The 27,641-nt window shown below is 41.0% G+C and overlaps 1 protein-coding gene across 1 annotated transcript; it reads left to right on the forward strand.

Moving 5' to 3' along the window:
• CLPTM1L (CLPTM1 like) lies at positions 1-27,051 on the forward strand. Its single transcript, XM_061588582.1, has 17 exons — positions 1-401; positions 3,460-3,560; positions 4,834-5,023; positions 5,906-6,051; positions 7,760-7,838; positions 9,143-9,260; positions 10,706-10,800; positions 11,826-11,910; positions 12,892-12,995; positions 15,442-15,507; positions 17,071-17,121; positions 18,483-18,565; positions 20,193-20,227; positions 22,062-22,117; positions 22,220-22,264; positions 22,993-23,108; positions 24,204-27,051. Exons 1-17 carry the CDS (start codon positions 219-221, stop codon positions 24,286-24,288), a joined length of 1,638 nt encoding a protein of 545 aa, XP_061444566.1. The 5' UTR covers positions 1-218; the 3' UTR covers positions 24,289-27,051.
• The last annotated feature ends 590 nt before the right edge of the window (positions 27,052-27,641 follow it).

Genomic DNA, 27,641 nt, shown 5'->3' on the forward strand with positions numbered 1-27,641 from the left:
AAACAGCGAGACTACATTTCCCAGAATGCCACAGGAAGAGACAGCTCTGTTTCCGTTCCTGAGAGAAGGAAGAGCCGAGTAGAGAGGAAAGCCGACCCGCTGGCTGACTGTCCCGACTCTCTGGGCAACGGCCCTGGTCTTGGTGCGGTCGGTGCCTGCGTCGCCCGTGGGCTGTTGGTCGATGCCGGTGGTGGCCGCTGCGCCGGTTCGGGGGGGCGATGCTGCCGAGGCGCAGCTCGCTGACGGGGCTGGCGGTGGGGCTGTTCGCCGTCTACGTGGCGCACACCTGCTGGGTGATGTACGGCATCGTCCATACCCGGCCCTGCCTCGCTGCCGCCCGCGACGCCGACGGGAACGATGGCTGTATCCGGCCATACCTGGCGCGACGGCCCAAGCTCCAGGTGAGGCGCTTGCCAAGGAGGATCTCTCTCTCCTCCCTCTCTCTGTCTCTCTCTCCCTCCCTCTCCCATTTCCGATGGCAGTCACCTACAGATTGATTGAAAAGCGGCGCTTCCTTTTCGCGGGTCCCTTTTCTTTTTCTCTGTGTTGGTTGTTTGATCTTGCGGAACTGGGGAGGAACACGTCACCTAAAACTGTAGTAGCACGGTCAGGTGGGCTAACTTCAGCGTTGTACGCTCTGAGTGTTTTGTTTTTAAGCCAATGACGTGTTCCAAACTTGTAAAGGGAGGGTCTTTTTAGCAACGGAAGGTATAACTGACCTGCGTTGTACCCCAAGTGTGAACTTTACCACGGGAGAAGCGCTTTGTTGGGTTAGGCCAAGGCCCACCTGGTTCAGTGTCCGTTGCAAAAACTCAAGCCACCAGTAGATGCTAAGTGGTCTACTGAAAATTGACCAGTGATGCTTGGTACAGCCCACCTTCTCCCCATCCCTGGGCTAAGAGAGCGCTGTGCACCAGGAAGTGCTACTGCTGCCTCCACCACATCCCCATCCCTTCATATCTCAAGGCAATTCGTTCGTTGGTCTTATAAGCAAGGCACCATCCCTGAGCATCAACCTCCCTTGCCCCCCATGTTATATGGGGCTGATGATACTGAGTATACAGGATTATTGAAAAGCGTAAGAATTGCTACATTGAACCAGATTGCCATCATTCTGTTGCCATTCTAGAGCTGAGCAGCACTGTGACAATGGGACTAAAGAGCAGTCACCTGTCAGAACTAACTATTGACGAGAGTTCTAAGGAGATAATATGTGTGCAATGCTTTAAGCACTCTCTAAAGTTCTGTAAAAATGCTAAGTTTATGGCTGTTTAAAATACAAGTGCCAGTTCTCAATGGAAAAAAAAAAACCCTTTTGACATTGTTTCTTTTTGGGTTTGGGAAGGTATTTTTCCTCATTCAAATTCATAGGCACTAGCACATCAACTTTCTGTGAGTAATCGAATTATAAGAGTTAGCTGTGCCGAAAAGAGATGTGGCACTTGGCATGAATGGGTGCTACAGGTTGCATACATGCTGTGCGTTTAAAGCACATGCCTTTAGCCAAAGAACCCTACAGTTTCTAGCACCCTTAACCAACTACAGTTCCCAGAACTCTTTAGAGGAAATTATGTGCATTAAATGTATGCTGTGTATGCAGCCACAGTCTAGAAGCCAGAGGTCACATAGCCATCAGTGCAAAAGTGGATAGGTATTTCAAATTCCTAGGCACTGTAAGAATGTTATGAGGCCTTTGCAACCAAGTGCATTGCATTTCCTACTATTATGATTTGATTTTCCTGACAAAGGATGGTCCACCGCTTCTTGGACCATATTAATGCCTTTCATTTATAGTGCATTGGCCAGTCCAGTGATTAAATTTGTTTCCGCTGTAGTGGGCTTCAAGTGTGTGTGTGAGAGAGAGAGAAAGAGAAAAGGAATGACTGTGAGCAATATGACAGGCCTTGATGTTGTCTGCTCCTCCATTTCCCCAGTACAGCAGAATGTTCTCTGTATCCTGCCCAGTTGTATCAGTGTATTATGCTATCAGGAGCAAGAAGTAGAAAATATTACTGCTGGCAATTGGAGGTTACAAGTAGGAGGATGTGAAGGAACAGATTTGTATATCTTGCACTGGATTGTAGAATGATAGATTTGGAAAGGACCATCTAATCATCATAGGTTGATCTGCCACAACATGAACCACAGGAGTAACTACAGGAGTTCCATAAACAGGTACACGAAAAAAAGGAGCGAAAACCTATGGTCACTCATGCAGATAAACTCGAGACAGTGTTTACAGAAGAAGGGCACCTTCCATCCCCCAAACACTTCACAATCTTGGAGCAGAAGGGGAATCCATCACAGATCCAAATATGATGATTAATTGGACACAGAGGGCGAGTTCTTACTCTCCCTGAGCAGCATGTGGACAACACCTGCCCAGTTGTGACCCGTGATGGTCTGGTGAAATTTGATGTGTGGACCCCGGGGATAGTTTATGTCCATGCCAGTGATGCTGACTGTGTCTCAGGCAAGGGTGGCACTAGAGTGGGCCAGGGGGTAGAATAACTCTTATATTTATTTATTGTTAGAAGATGATTTATACCCCACACTTTCTCAAAAGAGAAACTCAAGAAGAGTTGCATCAATTCAATAAAACAAATAACAAAGCATTTCAAACAATAAAACGACTAAAAAAGGTTACCGTGAAAAAAGGGTCAGAAAATAAAAATGCAAACACTTTAGGAAGGTATGAAAACATCAGTAAGATAGAAGGTTAAATGCTTGCTGGAATAAAAAGGCCTTTGCATCCATCAGTGAGGGGGGCTTGTCAAACATCTCCATGCAAGAGAGTTTCACAGTCTGCATGCAAGCACTGAAAAACTTCTCTCCTGCATCTATCCATGGATCTATCCCTCTACCGAATCACCTAATGTGTTATCCTGCAAACCTAACTCCTAAGCTGGCAAGCACCAGTCAAAGACCTTTGGTGGCTGTCTTCTGAGCCTTTCAGGAGTTGTGGTCTCTTCCCTTCCCAGGCCTATCAAAGCGGGGGGGGGGACCTTAAGTCTAGTTAAACAAGCCTACACCTCTTATGCCCCCAATTAATATTGCACGCCACCCATGTATTATGGTCTGCCATGTGCTTGACAGCCTTCCTGTTTCTACAGCCTTAGACAGCAAGCAAAGCAAGGGGGGCTTAGTGAGCTCCTGGTAAGGAACAATGAATGGGCTAATGGACTCTGTTCGGTTTGGTGGGGCACAAGGTGCGTAGGCTGCTTTGCTGAAAAAGAAGGAAGAAGAGCAGCAGACAGTAAGCGTCTCTTATCTTTTTCCTTCTGTTTGACCAAAGCATGTGGGTTGGGTGGGGCTCAGGGAGCAGGCTAGCAGCAGATAGGGAATAAATGCTAGGGATGGCAAGAGTACAGTCTGTCCCCTTTTCAGCACCCAGCACAGTAACATGAGAGAAAGAAGCCTTTGTGCAAGCACTAACTGTTTGTTCCTTTTCTGTTTCAGCTAAGTGTTTACACGACCACACGATCAAACATAGGCACAGAGAATAATATTGATCTGGTTTTGAATGTGGAGAATTTTGATGTTGAGTCCAAATTTGAAAGGTATTGATGGATTTATTTTTGCAGTGTTCTTTTAAGCACGTTCTATAATCTCTGTCATTGAAATGTTTTGAAGGTGTTGAACTTTGGCTAGATCATGCCCCATGTTTTTTCATGAAATCTTTCAAGCCATAATTTCCTTTTATTCTCTTTTTTAATATATATATATATATATTGCCTTTTACTGATTATTTCAAAGCAGTTTACAAAAATTAGAAATAATCTGACTTGTGCCCCAGTTTTTAGAATGTTTATTGAGAAGAAAGATGTAAGTTTCACTGATGTTAATGGGGTTTACTTCCAGATCCAGTGTACTTAGATTGAAGTTCTAAGCCCATCTATTTTGATTTTCTAGGCAGGATTTGTGCTTGATGCAGGTGCAAGGTTCCATAAACCTTTGCTACCAAAACCCATTATTTGTGGGCTGCCACCTACCTTTCCTTTCTTTGAGTTTGTGACATGTGCAGAGAATTTGGGGAAGGAAGAGGACTTCTCTTGCTCCTTGGCAGAAGGCTGAAGTATCATTCTGACTGCTCTCACCATCTGCAAAACCCCAATGGGAAGAAAACACTGCCCTTGCTTTCTTCTACGGAAGATTGAGGGGTGGAAGGGAAAGTAAGCAGAAAGTTGCGCTTTTGCCTTGCCACTGCCTCCTACCAAACCAAACAAGAATGGAAAGAAACCTCTTCTTTCTCCTCTCATACTCTAAACTTCAATGGAAAAAAGCAGGGTCAGTTTCTTTCCCTTCCCAATAGGCTTTTGCAGGAGAAGGTGCTGTATCTGCTCTTTCCAAGAACCCAATGCAGAGGTGGCTCTCATTCTCCCCTTTTCTCCCTGCAAACCAGCAAGGTGGTTTCTATCCCAAGAGTAGGGTTCTGGCTGGTGACCAGGCAGGTGACTGCAGGGAATTCTGTTTGGTGAAATTCTGCCTTCTATATAAATTTTATGATTTTATACTTTCATCATCAATTGTGGCAGTTAAAAAGGCCTGTAGATTTGAAATGTTTCATTAGAACAAAATCAAAGAATGAGACAATTGAAAATCAGTCAGAGTAGAACTGAAGATCAAAACAGAAGTAGGAATCGGCTATTTTGCCATCATTCATCTACTGGCTTTCATAAAGTTAATTTTTAAAAATGTAACTTTATCACAGTATCTCACTTTAAGTGCCTAAAATGCTAGTAATCTGAGACAAAACTGATCATGATTGTACCCAATGCCTAAGACCAAGTATAAACATTATTTATATAATTAATGTCTTTGTTTTGTTTTTAGAACAGTTAATGTGTCTGTACCAAAGAAAACACGGAATAATGGGACTTTATATGCCTACATATTTCTCCATCATGCTGGAATTCTGCCTTGGCGTGATGGCAAACAAGTGCATATAGTAAGCCCTCTGACTACATATATGGTCCCTAAACCAGAAGAAATTAATCTTCTCACAGGAGAATCTGTCACCCAGGTGAATTTTTTTTTCTTATTGTTGATGGAGATTTCTGAGATTGTGCAGTGTTTCCAGTGAATATCTTGCCACTGAATAACAGTGATGGTACTTAACTAAGCATGCAGAGTGTTTCTCTACCTTCAGTAGGAATACTTAGAACACCCACATGTTCATTTCAGTACTTTGAAGGCAGGGCTATGACAGTTGTTTGCCATAGTAAGAGACTTTTGCCATTATGTGGAATTTGTGGACAACTTTTGCTGCTCCTTTTTGCCTCTGTACATCTTGTACATTATCTTTTAAACTGTGAACCCAAATGGGCAAATACAGTACCTGCTGGAGAAGCCAGAAGTTTTGGCCACCTAGGCTCACCCATGAAAAGCAAGAGTAAGAACTTTGCCACAGTTATAGCAGTTTTTCAGGGGAGGAGCCTACTTATTTTGAGGTGGTGAGCCAACCCCAGTCTAGAAGGGGGTGACACCAAAGTGGGTGTCTCCCCTTTGAGGGCAACTGTTTGTGGGTGGGATGTGAATTACTTGGCTTCTAAGTGAGAGGTAGAATGCTGGGAAGCCACATCTGTGGTTGAGAGCATGAATGCAGGTCACAAATGTATATCCATCGTGATTGGTGAGTACTTGGTGATTTTACTCACCATTTTTTGAGGTTCCCCATCAACCATGAGATTTGCCTGGAGAGAAGAATGGAAGCTTTACTTAACTATTCAGATTAGATTGTTATGACTACGCCATAAAGATGAAAAAAAAATACCAGAGTTTGTAAGCAAGCTTGACCAAACTTGCCTCTTTTGTAATATTTCTGCTATTCACTGCCATAAACCAGGATTTCTGAATTAAACCTCTTATTTTTTAATGTTTGTATCTTTTCTTTTCAATTAAAAAGCAAATTGAAGCAGAAAAAAAGCAGACGTATGCCCTAGATGAGCCTGTCTCACATTGGAGGACCAGGCTGACCTTAAATGTCATGGTAGAAGACTTTGTCTTTGATGGATCCTCTCTCCCCGCTGATGTACATAGATACATGAAAATGTAAGTTTTTTTAATATTATTTTTTGTTGTTAATCCGAAACTCAACAATGTAGTTATGCTATGTAAAGAGCAGCCCTTTAAACCCTGGTTTAGGGTATACTTATACAGATTAGCTCTCAATAGATTAATTGCTGATTGCTGCTGAAGTGACCATGCTGCCATTTTGAGAGCCTTTTTTAAATGGACTAGACTTTGAACACTTATTTTAATGGGTTGAGGGATCTGCTGCCAACTGCACGACCGCTACTAAAAATGTCTTTTCTGGACAGTGGTGGTAAGGTAGTGACTCTGTGTAGTGTTGGGTAGATTATAGGACTTCAGCCAGCAAGATGTATGTTCAACTCTCCATTTAACCTTGAAGCTTCATGGGTTGCCTTTGGAACATCACTATCTTTGCCTAACCTACCTCAGGTGTTGGGGATAAAAATGGGGCAACCCTTGTATGCAGCCCTGAGCTGCTTGGAGAAAAGTGGTATAAAAATGTAATAGATAAAAAAGTTGATTGTTTCACTTGATTTAAATTTTGTGAGTTTTTGGTATCGACGTAACTGTAGGACCTCACAAAATAGCTTTTGCAAGATGGATATTAAAATCAAGCCCCAGTGTGCCGCCCCAAATTAGTCTTGTATCACATTTCTTTGTCTCAAATACTGCTCCTGTATAGCTATTTTTTATGTCCGGGTTTCGCAATCCAGGTGACATGTCACACTCAGGGGCCACCAGTTGAGAGGTCAGTGACATTTGTCTAGCTTGCAAGTTGTTTTAAGTACAGTAGGGCCCCACTCTACTTACTTAAAACAACTTGCAAGCTAGAGTTGTTTTAAGTAAGTAGAGTGGGGCCCTACTTACTTAAAACAACTCTAGCTTGCAAGTTGTTTTAAGTAAGTACAGTAGGGCCCCACTCAGATCCTCCGTGGTGCAGAGTGGTAAGCAGCGGTAACGCAGCCGAAGCTCTGCTCACAGCCGGAGTTCGATTCCAACGGAAGGAGGAAGTCGAATCTCCGGTAAAAGGGGTGGAGGTCCACTCAGCCTTCCATCCATCCGTGGTCGGTAAAATGAGTACCCGGCATATGCTGGGGGGTAAAGAAAGGCCGGGGAAGGAACTGGCAATCCCACCCCATATATACGGCCTGCCTAGTAAACGTCGCAAGTCGTCACCCTAAGAGTCAGAAACGACTCGCACTACAAGTGCAGGGACACCTTTACCTTTAGGGCCCCACTCATATGGTGGGTTACATTCCGGACCCCCGCTGTAAAGCGAAAACCGCTGTAAAGCGGAACTCATTGAAAAGAATGGCGTGCGATGCCTGAAAACCGCCGTAAAAGCGGAACAAGCGCCGTATTAGTGGGGCTTTAGTCTAATTGCGTCTAATTGAGACCGCTGTATTAGCGAAGTGCCGTAAAGCGAAGCGCCTTAAAGCGGTGCCCTACTGTAAGGCTAATTTGAAAAGAGGAGCCACCCAAATTCCATAGGCACTGATCCACAGTAAAAAATTGCAGTAAATTTGACTTTCGTTTTTCCTCAGAGAACTTCAACTGTTAAGTGTTTGCTTGGTCTAAGAAATTTTTCATATCGGTTATATGGAGAAATATTTACACTGATACTAGAATACATGTTTTGTTCCTAAAGATACATATAGTAACATACATGTTGAGTTGGAGTTATTTGTTTAAATGTATTTACAATAAAGTCTATTTTAAAACTAAGGATTCAGTTGGACAAGACGGTGCATTATCTTCCAATATTATTTATTGATCAGCTAAGCAACAGAGTGAAAGATTTAATGGTGAGCTACAATATGTCATCTTACGTTTTGTAAATCATTCTCTGTTTGCCTTAATGAACATTCATATAGTTTGTTTGTTTTATTTATTTGTTATTTGATTTATATCCCACCCTTCCTCCCAGCAAAAGTCCAGGGTGGCAGACAAAAGCACTAAAAACACTTTAAAACATCATAAAAATCGTATTGTTCTATTCATCATATTGCTAGGGCGAACATCCTCTGCCTGCACACCCCGTAAATCTGTTCTGGGGATTCCCCCAACCCCTGGAGCAGATTTGGGGGAGGGGAGGGGAGGAAATCTTGTTGTACTGGCACTAATCCTTGTACTAACACAACTGTTTTCAGTGAATCCTGCCCATTTATTTATTTTATTTTATTGCATTTGTATACCGTCCCATAGCCGAAGCTCTTTGGGCGGTTTACAACAATTAAAAACATTAAAAACAAATATACAAATTTAAAAACACATTTTTAAAAAGCAACTTAAAAACACATGCTAAAATGCCATTGTTTCTGTTACAGCAGTTTACATTTGTATTGCGCAGGGGGTTGGACTTGATGGCCTCATAGGCCCCTTCCAACTCTACTATTCTGTGATTCTCTGATTTGAAAAGCATATTGAAAAACAAACATTTTAGGGATGTGCTATCCCTTCCAGGCATGCAGCTCCAACATGTGGGAGGGAAACTTCATAAGATTGTATAGAGCCTTTTCACTTTCCTCCTCTCCTGCTTGCCCTTGACTGAGTACATGTAGCCCTTGCACAGTTCCTGTTGTGCCTGTTGCTGCTTTCTAAAGCCATGCACATAGGCTGCTTGTTCTTTGAACGTGACATGGACTGCACCAGCACCTTGGGGAAGATTAAGGTACCTCCATGTCACTATGGGAGGTGAGTACAGGCCTCCTATTCTTGGCAAGGACTGGACATTTTCATTGTGCTTGGTGCTACATCCACCAGGCTGAGGGCTGCCAGGGGAAGAAGAATTAAAGAGCTCAATTGAGCCTTATGGAAATCCCATCTGCCTGTGCAACTGTTGTAGAATGTAGCATAACTGAGAGAGTGGAATGTCATGTCTAACTTAAGTCCATTGATTTCAGTGGGTCCATTTTGGGTATGACTTAGTTTGACACCATCCTATATCTATGATGTCATGTTCTTTTTTTGTTACCACATTAATACTTTAAATAGCCCACTGTATGATGTTACCCTTTTACATATACTTTATAGGCAAGTGAAAAATGTAGTCTTAAAGTGGTTAATGGATGTCAGTGTTAATCTTGTAATTTTTTTAAACGTAATGCAGATTATAAACCGTTCAACAACAGAGCTACCACTGACAGTGTCATATGATAAAATATCCCTGGGAAAACTGAGATTTTGGATCCACATGCAAGATGCTGTGTACTCCCTACAGCAGTTTGGTAAGCTTCAGTTTCCACAGGATTAGTGGAGTGCGCTGGACATTTCTATAAGAATAGTATTGAGGGCCACAAATTCTGTCAGTGCAGAATTTTTGATTTTGAATGATAAAAAAAATTAAACATCAGAGGTGCCATTTTGAAATCTAGAGCAGGGCTAGGAAACTTGAGGCCCTCATCCTTGACCATTGTCTGGGGCTGATGGGAGTAGGGAACCCAACAGAATCCCCACCCCTGGTCTAGTGGTTATCCAAAGTGGCCTGGTTTTCTCTCTTGCTCATGCAAAGCATACAAAGCAAATGTAATGGTGAAACTGTTCCTGGTCCGTACCACTTCAGACTGCATTGGGGGGATGGCAGCATAACTGATGCTTCTCCATACAAACAACTCCCTGAATGTAGTAGAGATGTGAATAAGAACTGAAGCCTCGGTTTGGCCCTCATATGCCAGATTTGCTTGTAAAATATTTTTCTTGAGAAGGTATTCATCCAGTCATTATGCAGCCTTGCAGTGCCCCCAGGAACAGCCTGAACTGGTATTGCGTGTGCAGACATCACTTTAATATCGAGAAAGTACTGATTTGAATCTATCTTATCCACAATGGATGCAGTCCAAGGCAATAGATATTTTTGCATTTTCTGCAGTGCAGTTCAGTTAAGTGGACTGCACCCAGGATGTGTATCGGTACAGTCAGCTTTTAATGGAGGGCAAGATTTTGTGCATTGTTTAATTCAGGGATTCCCAAACTGTAGTCCATTAGCTTAATTCAGGTGGTCCGTGACGTGTCTGTGAAAGACAGGAGCAGTTGTTGTGAATGGCTGCCGCAGCTGCTCTGGAACAGACAGGAATATACTGCCAGGTGGAAAAGACTTTAAAGGGGTGATAGAGGATGAGGATCCAGAAACACCTTGTATTTTATTGAGTGGTCTGCCAAGAAACTCAGCAATTTTCAAGTGGTCCGTGGGGGTGGGATTTTGGGAACCACTGGTTTCATAAATGCATTGTGTGATACATTACAGAATGTAATAGCAATAAAAACCTGTGCTTTGGTGCTATTTGTTGATCAAGAGCAAACCTAAGAAACTGCATTAAGCTAAGTCAGGCCATTGGCCAGTCTAGCCTAGTATTTTCTGCTCTAACTGGCAGCAGCTCCCCAAGATCTGACACAGAATCCTTTCCCAGTCCAGCTACCTGAGGTTATTTCAACTAGAGATGGCCAGAGATTCAACTCTGTATGTAAAGCATATACTGAGTTTCGTGTCCTCCCGCAACAGAAAGGATCTGTCTGATTATTCATATATACTGATCCTTAGTTGCTCTTCCATTCCTTCATAATGTGATACTATTTGCATGTGTTTTTATCTTCTCGCATATAAGCTATTTAGGATTCTAGGAACTTCTGCTTCAGCTTGCTCATCAGTCATTTAATGTCCTCTTCATTCTTCAAGGCTTTTCAGAAAAAGATGCTGATGAAGTGAAGGGAATTTTTGTGGATACAAACCTCTATTTTCTTGCTTTGACGTTCTTTGTAGCAGCATTCCATGTAAGTGGATTGTGCATGTTTAGACATTAATAACTGATGTCTGATAGGCATCTAATAATTAATTATGGAATTATGTTGGTTTACTTCAGTTTAGAATAGCACTAGTTCAGTTTGAAAAAATGTTCAGATTAAGGCAAAAAGATGGTGGGATAGTGGCTGGAGTGTTGGATCTGAGTGTGAAAATCTCAGGTTGAAATACAGTCACACATCTCAGCCTTGGGCAAATCTTAATCTCTTCCTCGCTTAACACCTTTCTTCTCATGCAAAAGAGACTGATCCTGAGTTTCACTGTAACTCATTCACCATAATCTAAACCACAGGTAGACTATCTTTTAAACCAGGCCATCTTGTTTCAGAAGGGGGAGATAAAATATGGCTTTTTATATTGAGATATTTTCCCTTTAAAATTTTCAATCAACTTAAACATATAATTATTGCTGTGGAAATTTCTGAACCTTTGACTATCCTTCAGCTTGGCAACAGTAATATATATTGCAATGGTCAGATATATCAACACTTCTGTGATGCATGTGACATACATGCTAAATTTCCAACAAAAACCTGCACTTAAAATAACTGGGAGGAAACTTTTTTGCAAGTGGGCTTATGACAAATTTTTAACTGCTGATGATTTTAAGGAAGATCATCAGGAATCTCAGGATCTATTGCTTTGTGTAAACATTGCTGGTACCGTGTTTGTATTTAGATGGCTTTTAGCAACTGATGTACTTCCCACTAAGTGAGGCTTGAAAATAGCCACTTGCCTGGTTAAATGTGGCAAGTAAAAATTGCCACAACTACACAAGGTATTACCTGTAAACTGGAAGTGCTGGGTTGTTGTTTTTAGGCCATTGCAATGCCACAAGCATAGTTATATCTGGTCAGGCAGCTAGTAAAAACGTTATGGGCCGGTAACTGTCGTAGACTTGCTTGCAAGGCTTTGCCAACTGTGGAAATGTAATTCCACTGCTCCCTTTTGAAGGCAGTTCTAAACAAATTGGTGTTGTGGTGTTTGGCACTTGCAGCTTCTCTTTGATTTCCTTGCATTCAAAAATGACATCAGCTTCTGGAAGAAAAAGAAGAGCATGATTGGCATGTCTACAAAAGCAGGTATGGAATGTATTTGTTTTCTTTGAGCGTTCTGTGCCATCTTTCCATGGTTACCCAAGCCCAAGGTAGGGCAAATGCAGTGTCCCAGCAAGGCCCTCCCCTGCTGATGTGGCTGGGCCCTATTTACAGAACAGGCGGCTGCTTTATACTGAATCAGACTATTGGTCCATCTAGTTCATTATTGTCTGCTCTGACTGGCAGCAGCTCTTCAGGGTTTCAGGCAGGGAGTCCCTGCCAGCCCTACTTGGACTTGCTGGGGATTAAAGCTGGAACCTTCTCCATGGAAAGCAGGTGCTCTACCACTGAGCTATGACTCTTTTACATTTATCTCCTTTGCCTCTCAGTGCTGGAACAAGTGCTAAGTGGCTAAAACAAAGGAACCACCTTTTTAAACTCTTCACAATTTCCCTGGAGTAGCATTGCTCCAGAGGGACAGTGTGTCAAAGAGCTTAGGGAGGAGTTATAATGGGTTCTGTTGCTCTCTGCGGCTCTTCTTAAAAGGGTCCACCTGACCCAGTGTAGGCAGCTGCACTGAGCTAGGTGGGCCCCCTTAAGAATTTCTTACTTGGCACTGAAAGTAGTGCCAGTTTGCTGCAAAGGAGGTGCCTCTATAATCCTCTCTGATGTTGCACATTCGGATGCTATGCCAAGGGCATCAGGGAGATTAAAATGGCAGATCACTTGCTGTAGCTGTGCAGCGCTACTTTCAGATCCAGTGCTGCTGTTGCCGCCTATACCACTGCTTCCCACCCTGCCCAAGTTGGCTGGCCAGCCCCCAAGGGAGAGAGTCATGTGGGGGTTCCCACCAACAAGACTTTGCCCAGGGCCCCCTCAGACCTGGAGCCAGTTAAAAGTAGAAACATAACTATTAAAAATAGATGAATGTCACTTTTAAGTAAAGTTAGGTGTAGAGTTCTCTGAACTGTAGAAATGCATTCTTTTGACATCCACAATGTACTCATGTGAATTTCTTTTGCACAGTGCTTTGGCGATGCTTTAGTACCGTGATAATATTTCTTTTCCTCTTGGATGAACAAACAAGCTTGTTGGTGCTGATTCCAGCTGGTGTTGGGGCAGTGATTGAGGTGAGTTGCCACATATCTGTACATGTTTTGCTTGAGCACAGGCAGCCATGTCCTCAAAGCAGCTTGGTAAGAATGAGTGCATTTAAACTGACTTCATCCAATTTACTTCATTAGGTAAATTGGCTTAATTCCAAATGAATGTGTCATTTTAACAAGTGCATAGGTTGAAATGACAGTCATGAAATTTAGTTGAATATAACAACAAATCTTGACATTATATGGTAAATTTTAAAATTATAGCTAACCGGAAACTATGCCACCTATTTGATCTGTGGGCTGGTATAGCTCGGGTAGTACGTGGTCTGCGCTGGAAAAATGAAATTGAGCACTAGAACACCTTCAATTTTGCTGTTTGCATAAATTAAACAAATGTGCATAGTCTCATTTTGCATAATTTACCATTTCTTGCTGTTTTGCATCACTGCTGGGGCACTGAAGCCTCATCTTTTGACCACTTAAATTTTCAACAACAGTTCACTTTGAGGCATATCTTCGTAGCCATAAGGATTATCTGCCAAATACTATATTTTTCTAAGTTCTGACATAATGGCAGCATGGCACAGCCCTGAATGTGGTGTTAATAATCTTAAAGGATTATTAATATGTTACTTTTTTCTTTATATCATGAAACTAGCTCACATATGTGAACCTGAGAACCAGCTGATTTCAACTATAATTACTTGTGTTTTAGTTAGCTACTTTTTGGGTTGATGGAAACCGCTGCAATAGTGTACCCTGCTCACACACTACACTGGTGATTCAAGTAGACCTCTTGTATAAGGGGCGACAGCAACGGGGGGGGGGAATTATTTATTTATTATTGAATTTATATCCCACCCTTCCTCCCAGCAGGAGCCCAAAATTAAAGTGTGAAATATGAAATATCATTTAAAGAGTTAAGATTGGTGTATTCATAATTTGAGCCTCACTTGGTGGGATAAAATGTTTATCCCACTGAGGTCGGTATCATCATCATTCCTTCTAATACAAAACCTGGGTGCTTATTATTGATAGAGACATAGAGCCACCCCAAAATACAGTATTTTATTTATTTATTTATTACATTTATACCCCGCCTTTCTTTTCATGATAGAAACGGAAGGCAACTTACATGTGGTTCCCAATCGGTCTCCCATCCAGGCACTGACCAGACCTGACCCTGCTTAGCTTCAGCAGAGAGCTGACCTTATGTGCCTTCTGTGACTTCAGAATACTTGGGGGCTCTGCAGATATGCAGAAGTATATTCCTTTGTAAATTCAAAGAAATATGAATTTTTTAAAAAGATAGTAGGCCCTCTGAAATGTTATGGGGCAGTTGAGCCAGCACTGCAGAACTGCTACTCCAGATTCTCTGGAGCCCTGAACAAGAGGGCTCCTGTTGGGAGCTGAACTGCAACATTTTATTGTAGGTTCCCATATATTTTACTCATTGCAGCTTTCAGAACATCATTGGTCTGTGGTCATAGCAGTGATGGTCTTTACAGACGTAATTCAGAGATGGGGAACCTGTTTGGTTCCAGGGATCAGAACTATATCTGGCCCTTCCCCATGGGGTAACCTTGACAAGTGGGCAGGGCAATACAGCTTGCAATCACATGACATCGCTATGGCATCACGTGACTGACATGAGTTGCCACAGACACTTGTCAAAATCCCTTGCACTCGCAAAGCCTACCCCATGCTCCTCTTTTCAAGCTCTGCGATCAGATCTTGGAATGGGGGGTGGGGAGGCTTTGAAAGCTTGCCCCACACAACCCTTCAACCTCCAAAAAGGATGAGTGTCAGGCAGGCTTTCCAAAGCAAGCAGACACAGGTTTTTTCTTTGCTGTGCAACAGAGCAGTTCCTGCCAGAGCCAGTGCCTACTTCCAAATGTCAATCTGGCAGGTGCTGCTCATCGCATGGCGATGAATAAACAGGTGCTTATTTTGCAACACTCTTTGATGTAGATCACTCCAGCAATCTTTAAGTGGGGTGGGGGAAACTGCTTCAAATAGCACTTGTTTGGATTGCTCTCTTTTCGCATCAGCTGATGTGGGTGGGGGGCAATCCTGTTTAGTGCTCCCTGCAGGGAGCTCTCTGGCACATCCAGCCAGAGCTTTAATCCCCGCTCAGCTGGTGAGTGGAGATTAAATCCTAGGGGCCTTAGCTAGTGGGCATGGTTTGGGGGAAATGACCTCATGGGCCAAACTGAACCCCTTGGGGAGCCATGACTGACCTGGAGGCCAGAGGTTCCCCACCCTGCCTTGGTAGAGCTAGGCTGGAATTTATAATTGGAGTGTCTTTCCATAGGCATGCAGGATTTACTATTTGTGACTAGATTTTCTGATGGCTGTAGCCCTTTGTCTCATTTCTGACAACTGCTATTAAGAGTATAAAATTCTGCAAAATCAGATAATAAAACAATACAATACATGGAGCTATTCAGATAATAATTTTACCTTCCAGCTTTGGAAAGTGAAGAAGGCACTGAAAATGACAATTGATTGGAATGGCCTGATGCCGGCAGTTAAGGTAAATTATTTTTTAACTGTTTTCCATAGAAGTCACCTCACTCCATTCAAATCCTTTTTTCTTAGAGTCACTCTAATCATAGTGTATTATGCCACTAAGGGCCAAACTACGTATAATGTGTAAGAACTTTTATTTTTCTTAATAACTGCAGTAGGGAACTCCAAACTGGATCAGAGCAGCAGCTTTGGGAAGGGGGATAATTCTTCCCATCCCATATTTCTCCCTATCTAAATTCCAACCCTCAGAGCTGCTCTTTGCCCATATCAGGAGATTCCTTAACTTTTTGCTGCTGCTGGGCTTATAGCAGCTTTGGGAGAAGCAAACTGGAAAAAAGTTGGAACACCTTCACTGTATTGCTGCTCTGATTCATTTCAGAGCCCCAGTTGGCACTTGTAAATAAAAATAATAGGTTACTTGCATCACATTTAGTTTGGACCTAAACAGGGGCCACTTCACACAAGATATTTTACCTGCATGGGTATTAAGAGTTGTGCGGGTGGGTGGGTGGAATGCACCCCAGCAAAATAAACACAGTCATGATTGTGTAAAAATGACCATACTGTATAATTTTTCTTCTACTTGATAAGGTAAGATAAAACTCTGTGTATGAAGTGGTCCTAAGTAATTACATGTTTGAACCCTTATTTATTCATTTAGATTGATAGCCCACGTTCAAGTTAATTATCAGGGAGGGTGGCTTATAATAAAATATTAAAACATCATTAAAAACCCTAATATATTAAAAAGAAGGTAAACAACCAATAAAACCCAAAAGATACCCACTGTTTAAAAAGCCTCGGACAATAACAAGGTCTTTGCCTGGTACCAAAAAAACACAGGGCACCAGGTAAGCCTCTCTAGGGAAGAAGTGCTGTCCCGATTTGTCTTTTTTATCAGTTACAGCTAAGAATTCTTTGGGCATGCCATATCTATCTATATAGAAACTGATTAATAAAAATTGAAATCAACATTATGAGAAGTGGCCTGCTATATGTAAATTCAACACTTAAGGGCGCAGGCAAGAAAATGATTATTTACATTAAGTCCCAGGGAGATAAAAGCATTTCTTACTGTAATAAGTTGTGGTTAATAAATATTTGTTAAAATCTGCCTGTCTGCAGCCAAGAAATGACTCCTTAAAATTCTGTATCCTGGCCAGAGTAAGATTCTTTGAACTAGTCTAAAGCTGCATTGGAAACCTAGAGCAAAATCTAAAGCTGACTGTTCCACTCACAGAATAGCTTTTGATTCAGTAGAGGTGTCTGCTAATGTAACAGACAAGGAGGCTATTTTCACCAATTCTCAGTTGCCCCACGGCCCCCCCGGGCTCCACCATTCACACTGTTCTGAGGGTCCCCTAACCCCTCCAGAACAGATAATTGGGAATGGGAGGGAGAATGGCAGCACTGAATTTTACTTGTAAGTTTATCCATCTAAGTAAGGTACGTAAAGTGGCTTGTACCGTTCTTTATTACATTTTTTAAATAAACTATTCTTTCTAATAAAAATGGTCAAAACAGTAGATCATATGGTCACCCTGACTTCTTCTATTTTTTTATACAGTTTGGTGCATTTACTGAGTCAGAAAAGAAAACCGAGGAATATGATACCCAGGTAACAGAAATCTTTAACATTTCATTTCCAGAGGGGTAGCTGTGTTGGTCTCCTGCAGTAAAAACAACAGAGTCTTGTGGCATCTTGAAAATTAACACATTTGTTACAGCATACGCTGCCATGGCGTCAAGCCCACTTTGTCAAATGCATGACAGTTGATGTAGACTTTTACTGAGTAGAACAGATTTATTAGGGAATTTCTTAGTAAAGAAAGAGCTGCTATGAGGCCTTGGCCAAGCTCTGAATAAAAATGGAGAAAACAGGCCAAGAGTGGGCAGGAATGAGAACCAGTGATGTTGGCATCATGCTCCAGATTGTGAACTCCCTAGTGGCCTAACACATTCACTTGGATAGAAGAGACAATATGGAAACCCATAGTGGAGCCACCATCAGAAAGTTCCAGGGCAGTTCTCTAGAATTGCCCTACTGGGATAAATGGAGAGCAGTCATATTTATAGGTGCTGAAGATAGTGTAAATGCAGACTGAAAGGTCTATGGGATCAGCAAGGCACCATGTCTGGCACAGGTGTCCAGGAATCAGATTTTTGCAAATATGCTGCAAGGCGTCTGCCTTATTTGTAATCTTGCCACAAATAGGACAGTTGAAATTGGGATGACTAATTTTCCAGAGAATTGTGGTCTTTGGGTTCTTGGCACCGGATAATTACAGTTTTGAGCCAAGTAAGTCCTCCCAAAGGGGAAAATTAGCAGCCTTAGCCAGAGCGGTATTGACTTCTCCTGGATAGTCATCTCCAGCCAAAACAGAGTGATGCAACTTGTAGCTTGGCTGGTCATTTGGGTAACATCAGTTGAATGTGATCCCTCTAAATCAACCAGGGCTGGGACTCTTAATATCTAGAACATTGCACATGCACACTTTCTGAAAAATGCATTTTTAGGTGCTGGTCTTTTCAATCAAATTTCTGGATTCAAATGGAGAGAACTTGTGTTTCCTGGATTCTTGTGAAGATTCCATACTACATAAATGGAAAACTGGCCTGATCCATTTTCTTGTGTGTATAACAAAATCCCATCATGTACTGAGGGCAGATGCAAGAGTTGGAATGAGAGTTTGACATCTTCCCTTTTGTGGTTTCCACTGTTAATGATTACCTTCCAACATAATGAGAGCCAGTTTGTTTTAGTGGGTAAGATGTTGATTGTGGACCAGAGAACCCTAAGTTCAAATCCTGAGTAACTTTGGATCAATCACAATCTCTCAGCCTAACTTCTATGATACAGTTGCTGTGAGGATAAAAGGCATGAAGGAATCCATTTATGACACATGGAGAAAGATGGGATACAACTGAAATAAGATATTAATAAAGTTCACTAAAAAAACCCTTTGTTTTCTTTCTTAGGCTATGAAATATTTATCATATTTACTGTACCCATTGTGTATTGGAGGTGCATTTTATTCATTGCTTAATATCAAATATAAAAGGTAAGGTGCTCTGAATTATTTCAAAAAACTGAAATTTACAGTTTAAAATAATGTCTGTTATATAGCCTTGTAATACTTTAAGTCAAAGAAGGCAGTTTGTTTGGAAATGGTATTTTTATTATCCTAGTAGCTAAATAGCTGTCTCGGTTTTTTTGTTTCTCTTCCGTTAATTTTGCAAAGAACAGCACTTTGACAGAGAATGCTAAAATCGCTGTGGTACCATAATGCTCCAGTTCAGAAATTATGTGAAAACCATGGTTTGGCTATCAGGAATGTACTGAAAAACCACTCCAAAATGTGACTTCTGATTGTGGCTTGAAGACAAACCAAAGTTGATGGAAACCAAAGTTTGCCTGGTTTTGACTATGTCAGCCTTCCCCAACATAGTGCCCTCCTGATGTTTTGGAGTCCAACTCCTGTCAGCCCCAACCAACATGGACAAGCATCAGAGCTGAGAGAAGTTGTCATTTAAATCATCTGAAGGGCACCAGGTTAGGAAAGGCTGGACTACACTTACCATGAACTAGGGAGTGGAGGAGAGAATGGATGCACATCAGAGGAGAGGAGATTGTGCAGGCCCCCAGCATATTCCTGACAGCCAAGCCCCGTGGTTTGACAGTTGTCTGAACAGAGCCAATCTGTTGTTCCATGTGTTCAATATTTATAGTGTGATTCCTTTAATTACGTAGAAATGCTCATTACCAGGAAATGCTTTTTGCACATAGTAAAACTATATTTCATAGTTTATGCCTCCTTCTTAACATCTTATACCTGGATTGTCTAATTCCTTTTCTTTTTTTAAAAAAAACCTCTTAAACCTTTCAGCCATTAAAAAGTTGTTGCCAAGTCCTAACATCAGGAGTTGCCAGATTGTACAACTGTTTAGAAAGATGTTGCTACTAAATAAACATATCCCTAAATACTATTTACTCAGTTAGCACCTATTTGTGCAGTACTGGACTTGGCTCCAGTCACTCAAGATTGGAAGGGATGGCTCCTTAGGTATCTGGCCCTCAGAGAAGTACTAATCCCTCAGTCTTAGAGAAGCCAAAACTCATGAGCAGTGGGTTATGTGTTGCCTGAACTGTTGGCACATGAGTGGACAGCCTTGACAAGAGGGGGGAACCCTGCCAAATTTGAAAGCATCTGCAGGTATTTCCTCAAGCTATGCACAAAGTAACTGTCCTTTTGAGGTGCTTCCCTCAGACATCTCCCAGATGTTCAAGGCCACTATCATATCAATATGGATGAGTCTTCGTTTATTTTAAATTTTCTTTTCCTTTCCTTAGCTTTGATTTACCATTTTGTCATTATGTTACTGCTGTTATGTCAGGAGGAAGGGGGGATTACAATAGGTTTATCCTAAATGTCACATATTACCTTCTAATGTTGTACCTTGTAATACATCTGTGAATGCTGACAGATTAAGTGCCTTATATTAAAGTATGGAGGAATCACAAGGGAGGGGGAAGAGGTTTTGTATGTGGTGGTGTTCCTTAAAAAAGAAAAATCAACAATAAGATAGCAAATAATATTGAATGTTCTGAATTTTTAATTGAATGAAAAGAATGAAAGTCCCATGAAAAACGAATGAAAAAGAAAATATCTTTTTATTCCCCCTCTTTAGCTGGTATTCATGGTTAATTAACAGCTTTGTCAATGGTAAGTGCGAATTCATTTTATGTCTTTTGTTGAAGTTTAGAACATTGCAAATAAGACTAAAAACTGAGGTAATTCTCGAAAGGGGTTCCTTAGAAAGTAGTACTTCTGGAAACTTGTCTCTTCTAATCAGCTGCGGTGACACTTGCTGGGCTGAGTCGAAATCGCAACTCTGAATGCTTTCTCAAATTAAAAGAAAAACAACAACCCAGCAACACCGTGCAAGTAGAAAAATAGGGCATAAGGGATAAGTGTTAAGAGTACTAGCTTCTAGTTCTAATTATATGTGTGGTGTTCATGTTGGGGTGCAATCAGATGTGATCTTTTCACTGGAATTGTGAAGTTGGGCAGTACAGCAAGAGCTGGACCCAGAGCTCACATCAGGGGTCAGCATAATTGGGCAGCAGCTGAGCCCCCAGCTCCCCAGAAAGGTCTACCATAGAAAGAGCTGCCCCACATGCTGTACAGTCAATACAGATATTCCGGGTTCCCCTAGAAGCTTAGTTTATATATTCTTGATTGAAATCCCTGTGCCAGTGCATTGAGCTAACATGGCTAGAGAAGCAGGGGTTTATGGCAGCTGGAGTGTGTAACTTCGTTTTTACATGATTTCTTTATTGCTTTATGTAGCCGATGCTCTTTCTCCGGTTCATTCTCAAAACATGCAGTTGGTTACATCAGCTTCCCTTATGCACCCTGAACATGTAGGTGGCTGTGCACCTTATTCAGTAGCACCTCGATATAAATAGAAAAGGAGCTGGCAGATACTGTGCTAGTAAAGCCTCCTGACTAGCAGCTGACACTTGTAGTAGAAAGCAGTAAGGTACAATTTTCATCATCTGCTGTAAGAATACATAGCATTGGTTTATAAAACACCTGAAGTCTTCTAAGGCAGTGTACCAGATTTTTTTTTTTTTTAATATACAGTCCCTGTCTGCAGGCTTGAAATCTAATAGATCCTATGCAAAAAGAAGAAATGGTGGGGAGGTGACAGGGAAGCAAGCAAATTCTGGCATTAATTCCTTCTCAAGTTACATAAATGTTTAATAGCCAGGTGGATTGGCCACTGCGAGGGACAGTTTGGGGGGGGCGGGGAGTTAAATGGCAGTCAATCCCACCATGAAGCTAATGGAGAGGTCCATGCTATCTTACCACCACCTCTGCTGCAGCCAACTGCAATGGGTGATAATAACGACACAACACTAACTTGAGAGCAAGGCCAATCAAATTCAGTCGGGCTTCTAGCCAAATAAGTGTGTATAGAACCGCAGCCAAGAGCGTTTCAGGTGCTTCATTTATTCTTCCATTTCATAGCTGTAACATTATCCTAGCTACATTTCAAGCATAGAAATGGGCATGTACTAGAAGTCTGTTTTTAGGGGGGTCGTCCTGTAATGCTTCAGAGTAAAGGAGCTAAACCTCCCTAATCTCCAAAAGAATTTAGCCCAGTTACATGATTGGCATTTTGAGGGTGGTCTATACATTCTTTCATAAATAAATAAAGTTACTTGGGAATTGCAAAATGATTTAATGTGTTTTGCTATCTTTTAGCTGAGTTTTTTAAATTACTACTAGTAAAATAGAGGCATGGGGAAATGAGGACTCTGGGTTGATGAAGGTATGGGAAGGAAGCACTTATTGTGCCAAGTGTGGTACAGCCTCATGTGATGTTAGGGTGCTTGTCGGCCTAAATGGGGACAAAAACTCAGTATCGCATGTGGCCACACCACATTTGGCAGGATATGATATGCAAGTAAGATAGAAATAAAAAGCTTTAAAGCCATTAAGACTTTGTTCTTTAAAGATTCAAACTAGTTCATGTCTTCTTCCCCAACAGGAGTATATGCTTTTGGATTTCTATTTATGTTGCCGCAACTATTTGTAAATTATAAGGTAAATCTGAAGGTTTAAATGAATATCTTACCTTTTTTGTTTTGTATAGCCTCTTTCGCTACTTCTAATATATATATGAATATATGGTTTCGTTTCTTCTAGATGAAATCTGTTGCACATTTGCCCTGGAAGGCATTCACATATAAAGTAAGTTAGTTCATTTGACAGTTTTAAGATTTATAGTTCTGATCCATTAATTATTACCATATAATTGAAAATTGAGCAGCAGTTGGTGGCCAAACTGCTGTCCTGCCTAGAGGAAGATAAATAGAAAGGTTGCAATTATAGTATCTAGCACAACTATTAACATGGTTGAGAGGAATGCCCAGAACTCTTCTATATTACTCCTTGTGTCCCCTGGATAATGTGGTATAATGTGTCATATTTGGACTGCATTCACAAGTTGAGTAGGCCTCCAGGTCTAGCTCTTGGTCTACATTCAATAAGCCTTTAGATATTTCAGCTTCTACTGAGAGTTACACATCTTGCCTCTGTCCAACATGTTTGTCCCCATAATTTCTACCATATTTAAGGGCTATTTTAATTACTTGTTGTCAGTCATAAAACATTGTGCAGATTGAGCTTTTTCAGGCCTCTGCATATAGGTTCTGTACTCAAACTATCTCTTCCACCACCTCAAAAAACACACGCTAATTTTTAGATCCAGAACAGTGAGGTGCCATTTTAAGGCTTACTGGGAGACTGGCCTAGCTGGCTACATATTTAATTTGAGGTCCTTTTAGCTTCAGGTATTCTATTTAAATATTGCATTATGAAGCATGGATGATATGCTTGAAAACTTTGTTTGCTGGGAACATCACATGATTGAGGTGCTGCTAAATATGCTTTGTTCTCTCATGTATCATTTCTTCCAGGCATTCAACACTTTCATTGATGATATTTTTGCATTTATTATCACGATGCCAACATCTCATCGGCTGGCATGTTTTAGAGATGATGTGGTGTTTCTGGTCTACCTTTACCAAAGATGGTATGGCTTCTGCCTATAACTTTCTGTTTACTCATCTTTCACAATTGATTCTTCAGTCAAAAATGGCAAAGCTTTGTAGCTCTGTATACAGTGGACAGCTTCAAATCCTGCTTAAAAGGGAATTCTTAGTTAATGTTGGTGGTAATTACAACACTGAAGGACAGATAAAGCACTGAGAGGAAGTCCACAATCCTGAAGGATACTCCCAGGCTGTTAATTACGTTAATAAATAGTAGAAAGGATATGCTCAGCTCCTAACCCTATGATGCCCCCTAATTTATGCTTCCTGCTCAACCCAGCCATTAAGAACCAAACCTGTTCCTGTCTTCCCAATTCCATCATGTCTTCTGTTTCTTGGTCATGCTAGAGTATGACACTATCAAGAACTGGATACATTTAGGCTTTCTGAAGCTCCAAAACATCAGTTAGGTGTTGTACAAAAAATAAAATAGAAGGCAACTCCTGTCTGCAGGTGTACAATCTAACAGAGAGGGGTATGTAAAGCAGGAAGGGACAGTAGCCACCCAGCAATAGACAACTGTTCTAAAACTCATGTCAGGATTTCCCAAGTGCTATTCAATATACCCAGCTAAAGGCTAGCGCAGACGTAACACTCCTGTTCTTCTGTATAAACAGATGACAGCCATTCATTGCTAGGGTGAAAAAATAAAGCACACTGCATTTGGGGAAGATGCAGCATGGACAAAATCTGACAATGAGTACCTTGGCCCCCATCAAGGGGGCAGGGGGGCAGTATCCTTTTTTGCCACTTCAGAGACATACATGGGGAAGCGGTAGAGGGTGGAATTGGCAGTATTCCTCACAGTATTTGGGAGCCCAGGCCAGGTTTTGAATCTGACCTGGCTTCGCTCATGGTAGTCGCCTTTCTTTTCAATCCTTTTTCCATCAATCTTGACAGACCTTTTGCTAATAAGAATCATAATTACCATTTTGATGACATTTGAAAGAAAGATATGCTGGTTTTGCAAGCTGATGCATGAAAAAGTGAACAGGTTACAGATGGGAAAAGTATAACGTTGTGGAGGCTCCTTTCTTTTTTAAGGAGGTATTAACTGTTTTCTTTTTATCTATAAGGCTTTATCCTGTGGATAAGAGCAGAGTGAATGAATATGGAGAATCCTACGAAGAGAAGCCGAAAAGAAAACCCCACAAAGAATAACTTAGGATAACTCTGGGAGTCTCTTTGGACTGATACTGGCTGCCTATGTTGTCTGGCTTGTAAGAAGAGGCGAAGCGAAAGAGTATTCTTCAAAGCTTATGACAGAACTTCATGGACGATATATCATCTGCATTGCCAAAATATGTTTTGATTGCCTTTGGATCTATCTTCGTTGTTATATTTTTTGTGTTCAAGAAGTCTGCCAATATTTCTGCCAGGTTTGATTAACATTTTGAATTTCAGTACAAGTTTCTGCATAAATATTTGTCTCTCTGTCCTCCTTAATGTCTTGAATCCTCCAGTAACTGGCGGTGTGGTTGTATGCATTTTAAAGCCGCTACTCGGGCTAAGAGAAATAGGAGCGTACTGTGAATAATTATAAAAAGGCAACAAAAGTGGGGAGTGGGCCAACCCTTGACCTTCAAACCTTTCTGTTAAGAAGCTTTTGTACTCAATTGGGCCAATCCGTGGGCATGATCCAGCCATATTTAAGCCCTTTTAAATCCCACTTATTTCAGTGCAACAAATTTAAGTACATGTTTATGTCACTCTTTGAAATCATGTGGATTAAAAAAAGTGCTTGGCTGGATTGTACTTCTTGGTTTGTATCACCTTCCCCACCACAGGCATCTCATTTTTAGACAGAGGTGCCATCTATGCTTCTCACAGTGAAACTTGTTATTGCTGTAGAAATGGGCTGAAATATTACCAACATACAAAGGCACTTTAACCTGTATGTACCAAACACGTCTAAGCTGACATTGGACACAGAAAGTTTGTAACTTTTTAAAATACATTTTTCAAATGACAGAATCTTACTAGCATAAGTCCAATTGAGCACATGCAACAAGTAGTATTCAGTAGGTTTTTGTTTTTGTAGAGGGCAAAACACTTTCCTTCAGCCCTAGAGTTAAAACTTCTTCATTCCTCCCAAACTAGATTCCCCCCCCCCGGGTAAGACCCATTACACTGTAAGCAAAGACCTTTTAAAAAAATGTAAATATTTGCATGACACACTATTGTGCCAATTATACTTCATCAGGGAAACTGTAGACCTTTTTTCTTGTATATCAACATATAATGATGGGGGAAGTTGCTTAAAGCAACAGGTAGAAAACAGGCATTGGAAGAGAAGGAAATTGTGTTCTAAATCTGCTGGTAAGGGAAATTAATTTTCCAGTTGCCATGATTTGGGAAGGGGTTTGGTACAGGGGCATAATCTGTTTCAACTATCCTTTTAGAAATTTGGATGCTGTGTTTTATTAATCAAATATTGTCACTACTTCTCTTGAAATGTAATTTATTTTAAGCATGTTCAAATTGCAAATGAAATTGCATTATAAAAGATCTTCACAGCATGATATTTAATAGAGCTACAACCCTACATGCCATTTTGAGGTTTAATCCCCACTGAGTTCCATGGAACTTTTACTTTTGGATAAAAAGTTTGGAATCACAGTTTTAGTCCCCCAGTCCAGAACTCTGTGAGCACTACATAACAAACATGGACCTCCTGAGCAAGCAGGTGAGGAAACTCTATGCATGTTGGACCATTTGCCCCCACCCCAATTCAGTGGATTGAGGCGTAGAACTGCCACCTCACACCCAGCTGTGCATGCTGAAGCCCATTGACTTGAATGAGGCTTGAGCATGCTTAATAGTGATCTTTGTTGCTGAAAGGTATTGTTCAATATTGCTGACTATGCGTGTGTGTGTTCCCCATTATAGCATCCAAAAATCCACTCGTACTTGATTCTCTCAGACAGCATTAGGTTGCTTAGTTTTGAGATACCAGCGTACTTGACCCAGTAACTTTTAAAATGTCAATATTGGTTCCCCAGAACTCTTTCTTCTGGTAAGTTTACTTTTATTTCGGAACACAGAACTTGGATGATTAAAGGTGGGTGGGATGTATGCAGCTTCCATAAAGTAGTTCTACGACTTATTTTTTCATTGGAACCATTCCCATGGAAATAATTGGGCCACAAATGGTTCACTTTAGTTGGGTGGTGCTGGCCGTTGTCTTCAGCTTTCAGTTTCATGTATATCTGGATGCTGAAGGTTTCTGAAGTAGTTTCCAAAATCTGAAATACAAAATTTTGGTAACTTTGTCTTTCAACATTCCTTCCTAGCTGCAGTTTCTCTGGCAAGCAGTAATATTTCGAAGTGCTATCAAGTGCCTTTGTAATCATTCTTTTTAACTATTCTTTTATGTCATAATTATCTCATAAATTATCTCCAACAGAAATGGTCATGCTACTGTGTTGAATGTGAACTTTGACTGGATTAGACCCATATTTTAATTCCCATTTATTTCAATGGAAAAAGATTACGCACTTAAAAATCATAGGCCCTAAGTATACTTAACTTTGACTGGATTCCTTATGTTTTTAAAAGCTCTTCAAAAAGGAAGAAGATCATAAACCTAAACTTCAAATAAATTAGACCATTCCCTTTCCAAACTGGTGGAAGCTTCCTATTTTGTGTTTAAACTATAAAGAATAACCTCTTGGCAGAAATATTAATATCACAGGTTCTTTTTCTGGTTGGTGTCTAAAAGTACAGAATATCTGTGCTTAGCTGAATAACTTGCAGTGCAAATATTGTTTTATTTCAATGAACATGTTTTATTTTTAAACTTGAATGAGGAGTATACTTGGTAACATTTAAGTGTCTTGTCAATTCAGAGAGGCCTGGTTAGTCTCCCATCCCAGTCAGTGATTTTGTTTCTTTCATTCCATATAAAATAAATGTTTATGGGTATGCTTTCGGTGCCTCTCTTTTCTTGAAGTTCTAATGTATTGTTCAAGGATACCATCCACACTTCATTTGAAAATGCAGTCAACCATCAGAAAATGACAAGAGGTCATCTGTGCAAATGCATTTGACCTTTTTTTGCTGGTTTGAGACGTGTGATCTCTAGAGAATGGCCCTGAGAGATTTTGAAGTTGTGGGCCCTATGTGCATGTTGGAGCTGATATAATGGCTAATGCTGTGTGATCCAGGAAGGAGTCTTACCTCAGTCTCTCTTCATCCATTAAGGAGACAGACAAATGGCTGTTCTTCCTCTGCCCATCTACAATTCAGGTTACTGTAAGGATTAGGGAGAGAATAAAGGTGAAGCATTACAAGTGCATATCTTTACCACTTATATCCCCTTGAAACAAGATCAGGATGCTATTCAGGAGGATTCTCCCCTTTTTATCCTTGCAGCAACCCTGTGAGATGACGTAGGTCCCAGTCTAAGCCTTGTCCAAAGTCTGATCAAGCTGAAAAGTAAAAAATCAGCAGGAGCCTGATTTTGCTGCTCTTCACAAATGTGTCATTCAGAAAAATTGTAAAACTGATTTTTC

Source organism: Rhineura floridana, chromosome 1, assembly GCF_030035675.1.
Source record: "Rhineura floridana isolate rRhiFlo1 chromosome 1, rRhiFlo1.hap2, whole genome shotgun sequence".
Classification (NCBI taxonomy): Eukaryota; Metazoa; Chordata; class Lepidosauria; order Squamata; family Rhineuridae; genus Rhineura; species Rhineura floridana.

Coding starts and splice junctions, on each gene's coding strand:
- CLPTM1L (XM_061588582.1), top strand. CDS start 219: ATGCTGCCGAGGCGCAGCTCGCTGACGGGGCTGGCGGTGGGGCTGTTC. Junction 7,839..9,142: donor ACAGAGTGAAAGATTTAATG/GTGAGCTACAAT, acceptor AACGTAATGCAG/ATTATAAACCGTTCAACAAC. Junction 10,801..11,825: donor TCTTTGTAGCAGCATTCCAT/GTAAGTGGATTG, acceptor TGGCACTTGCAG/CTTCTCTTTGATTTCCTTGC.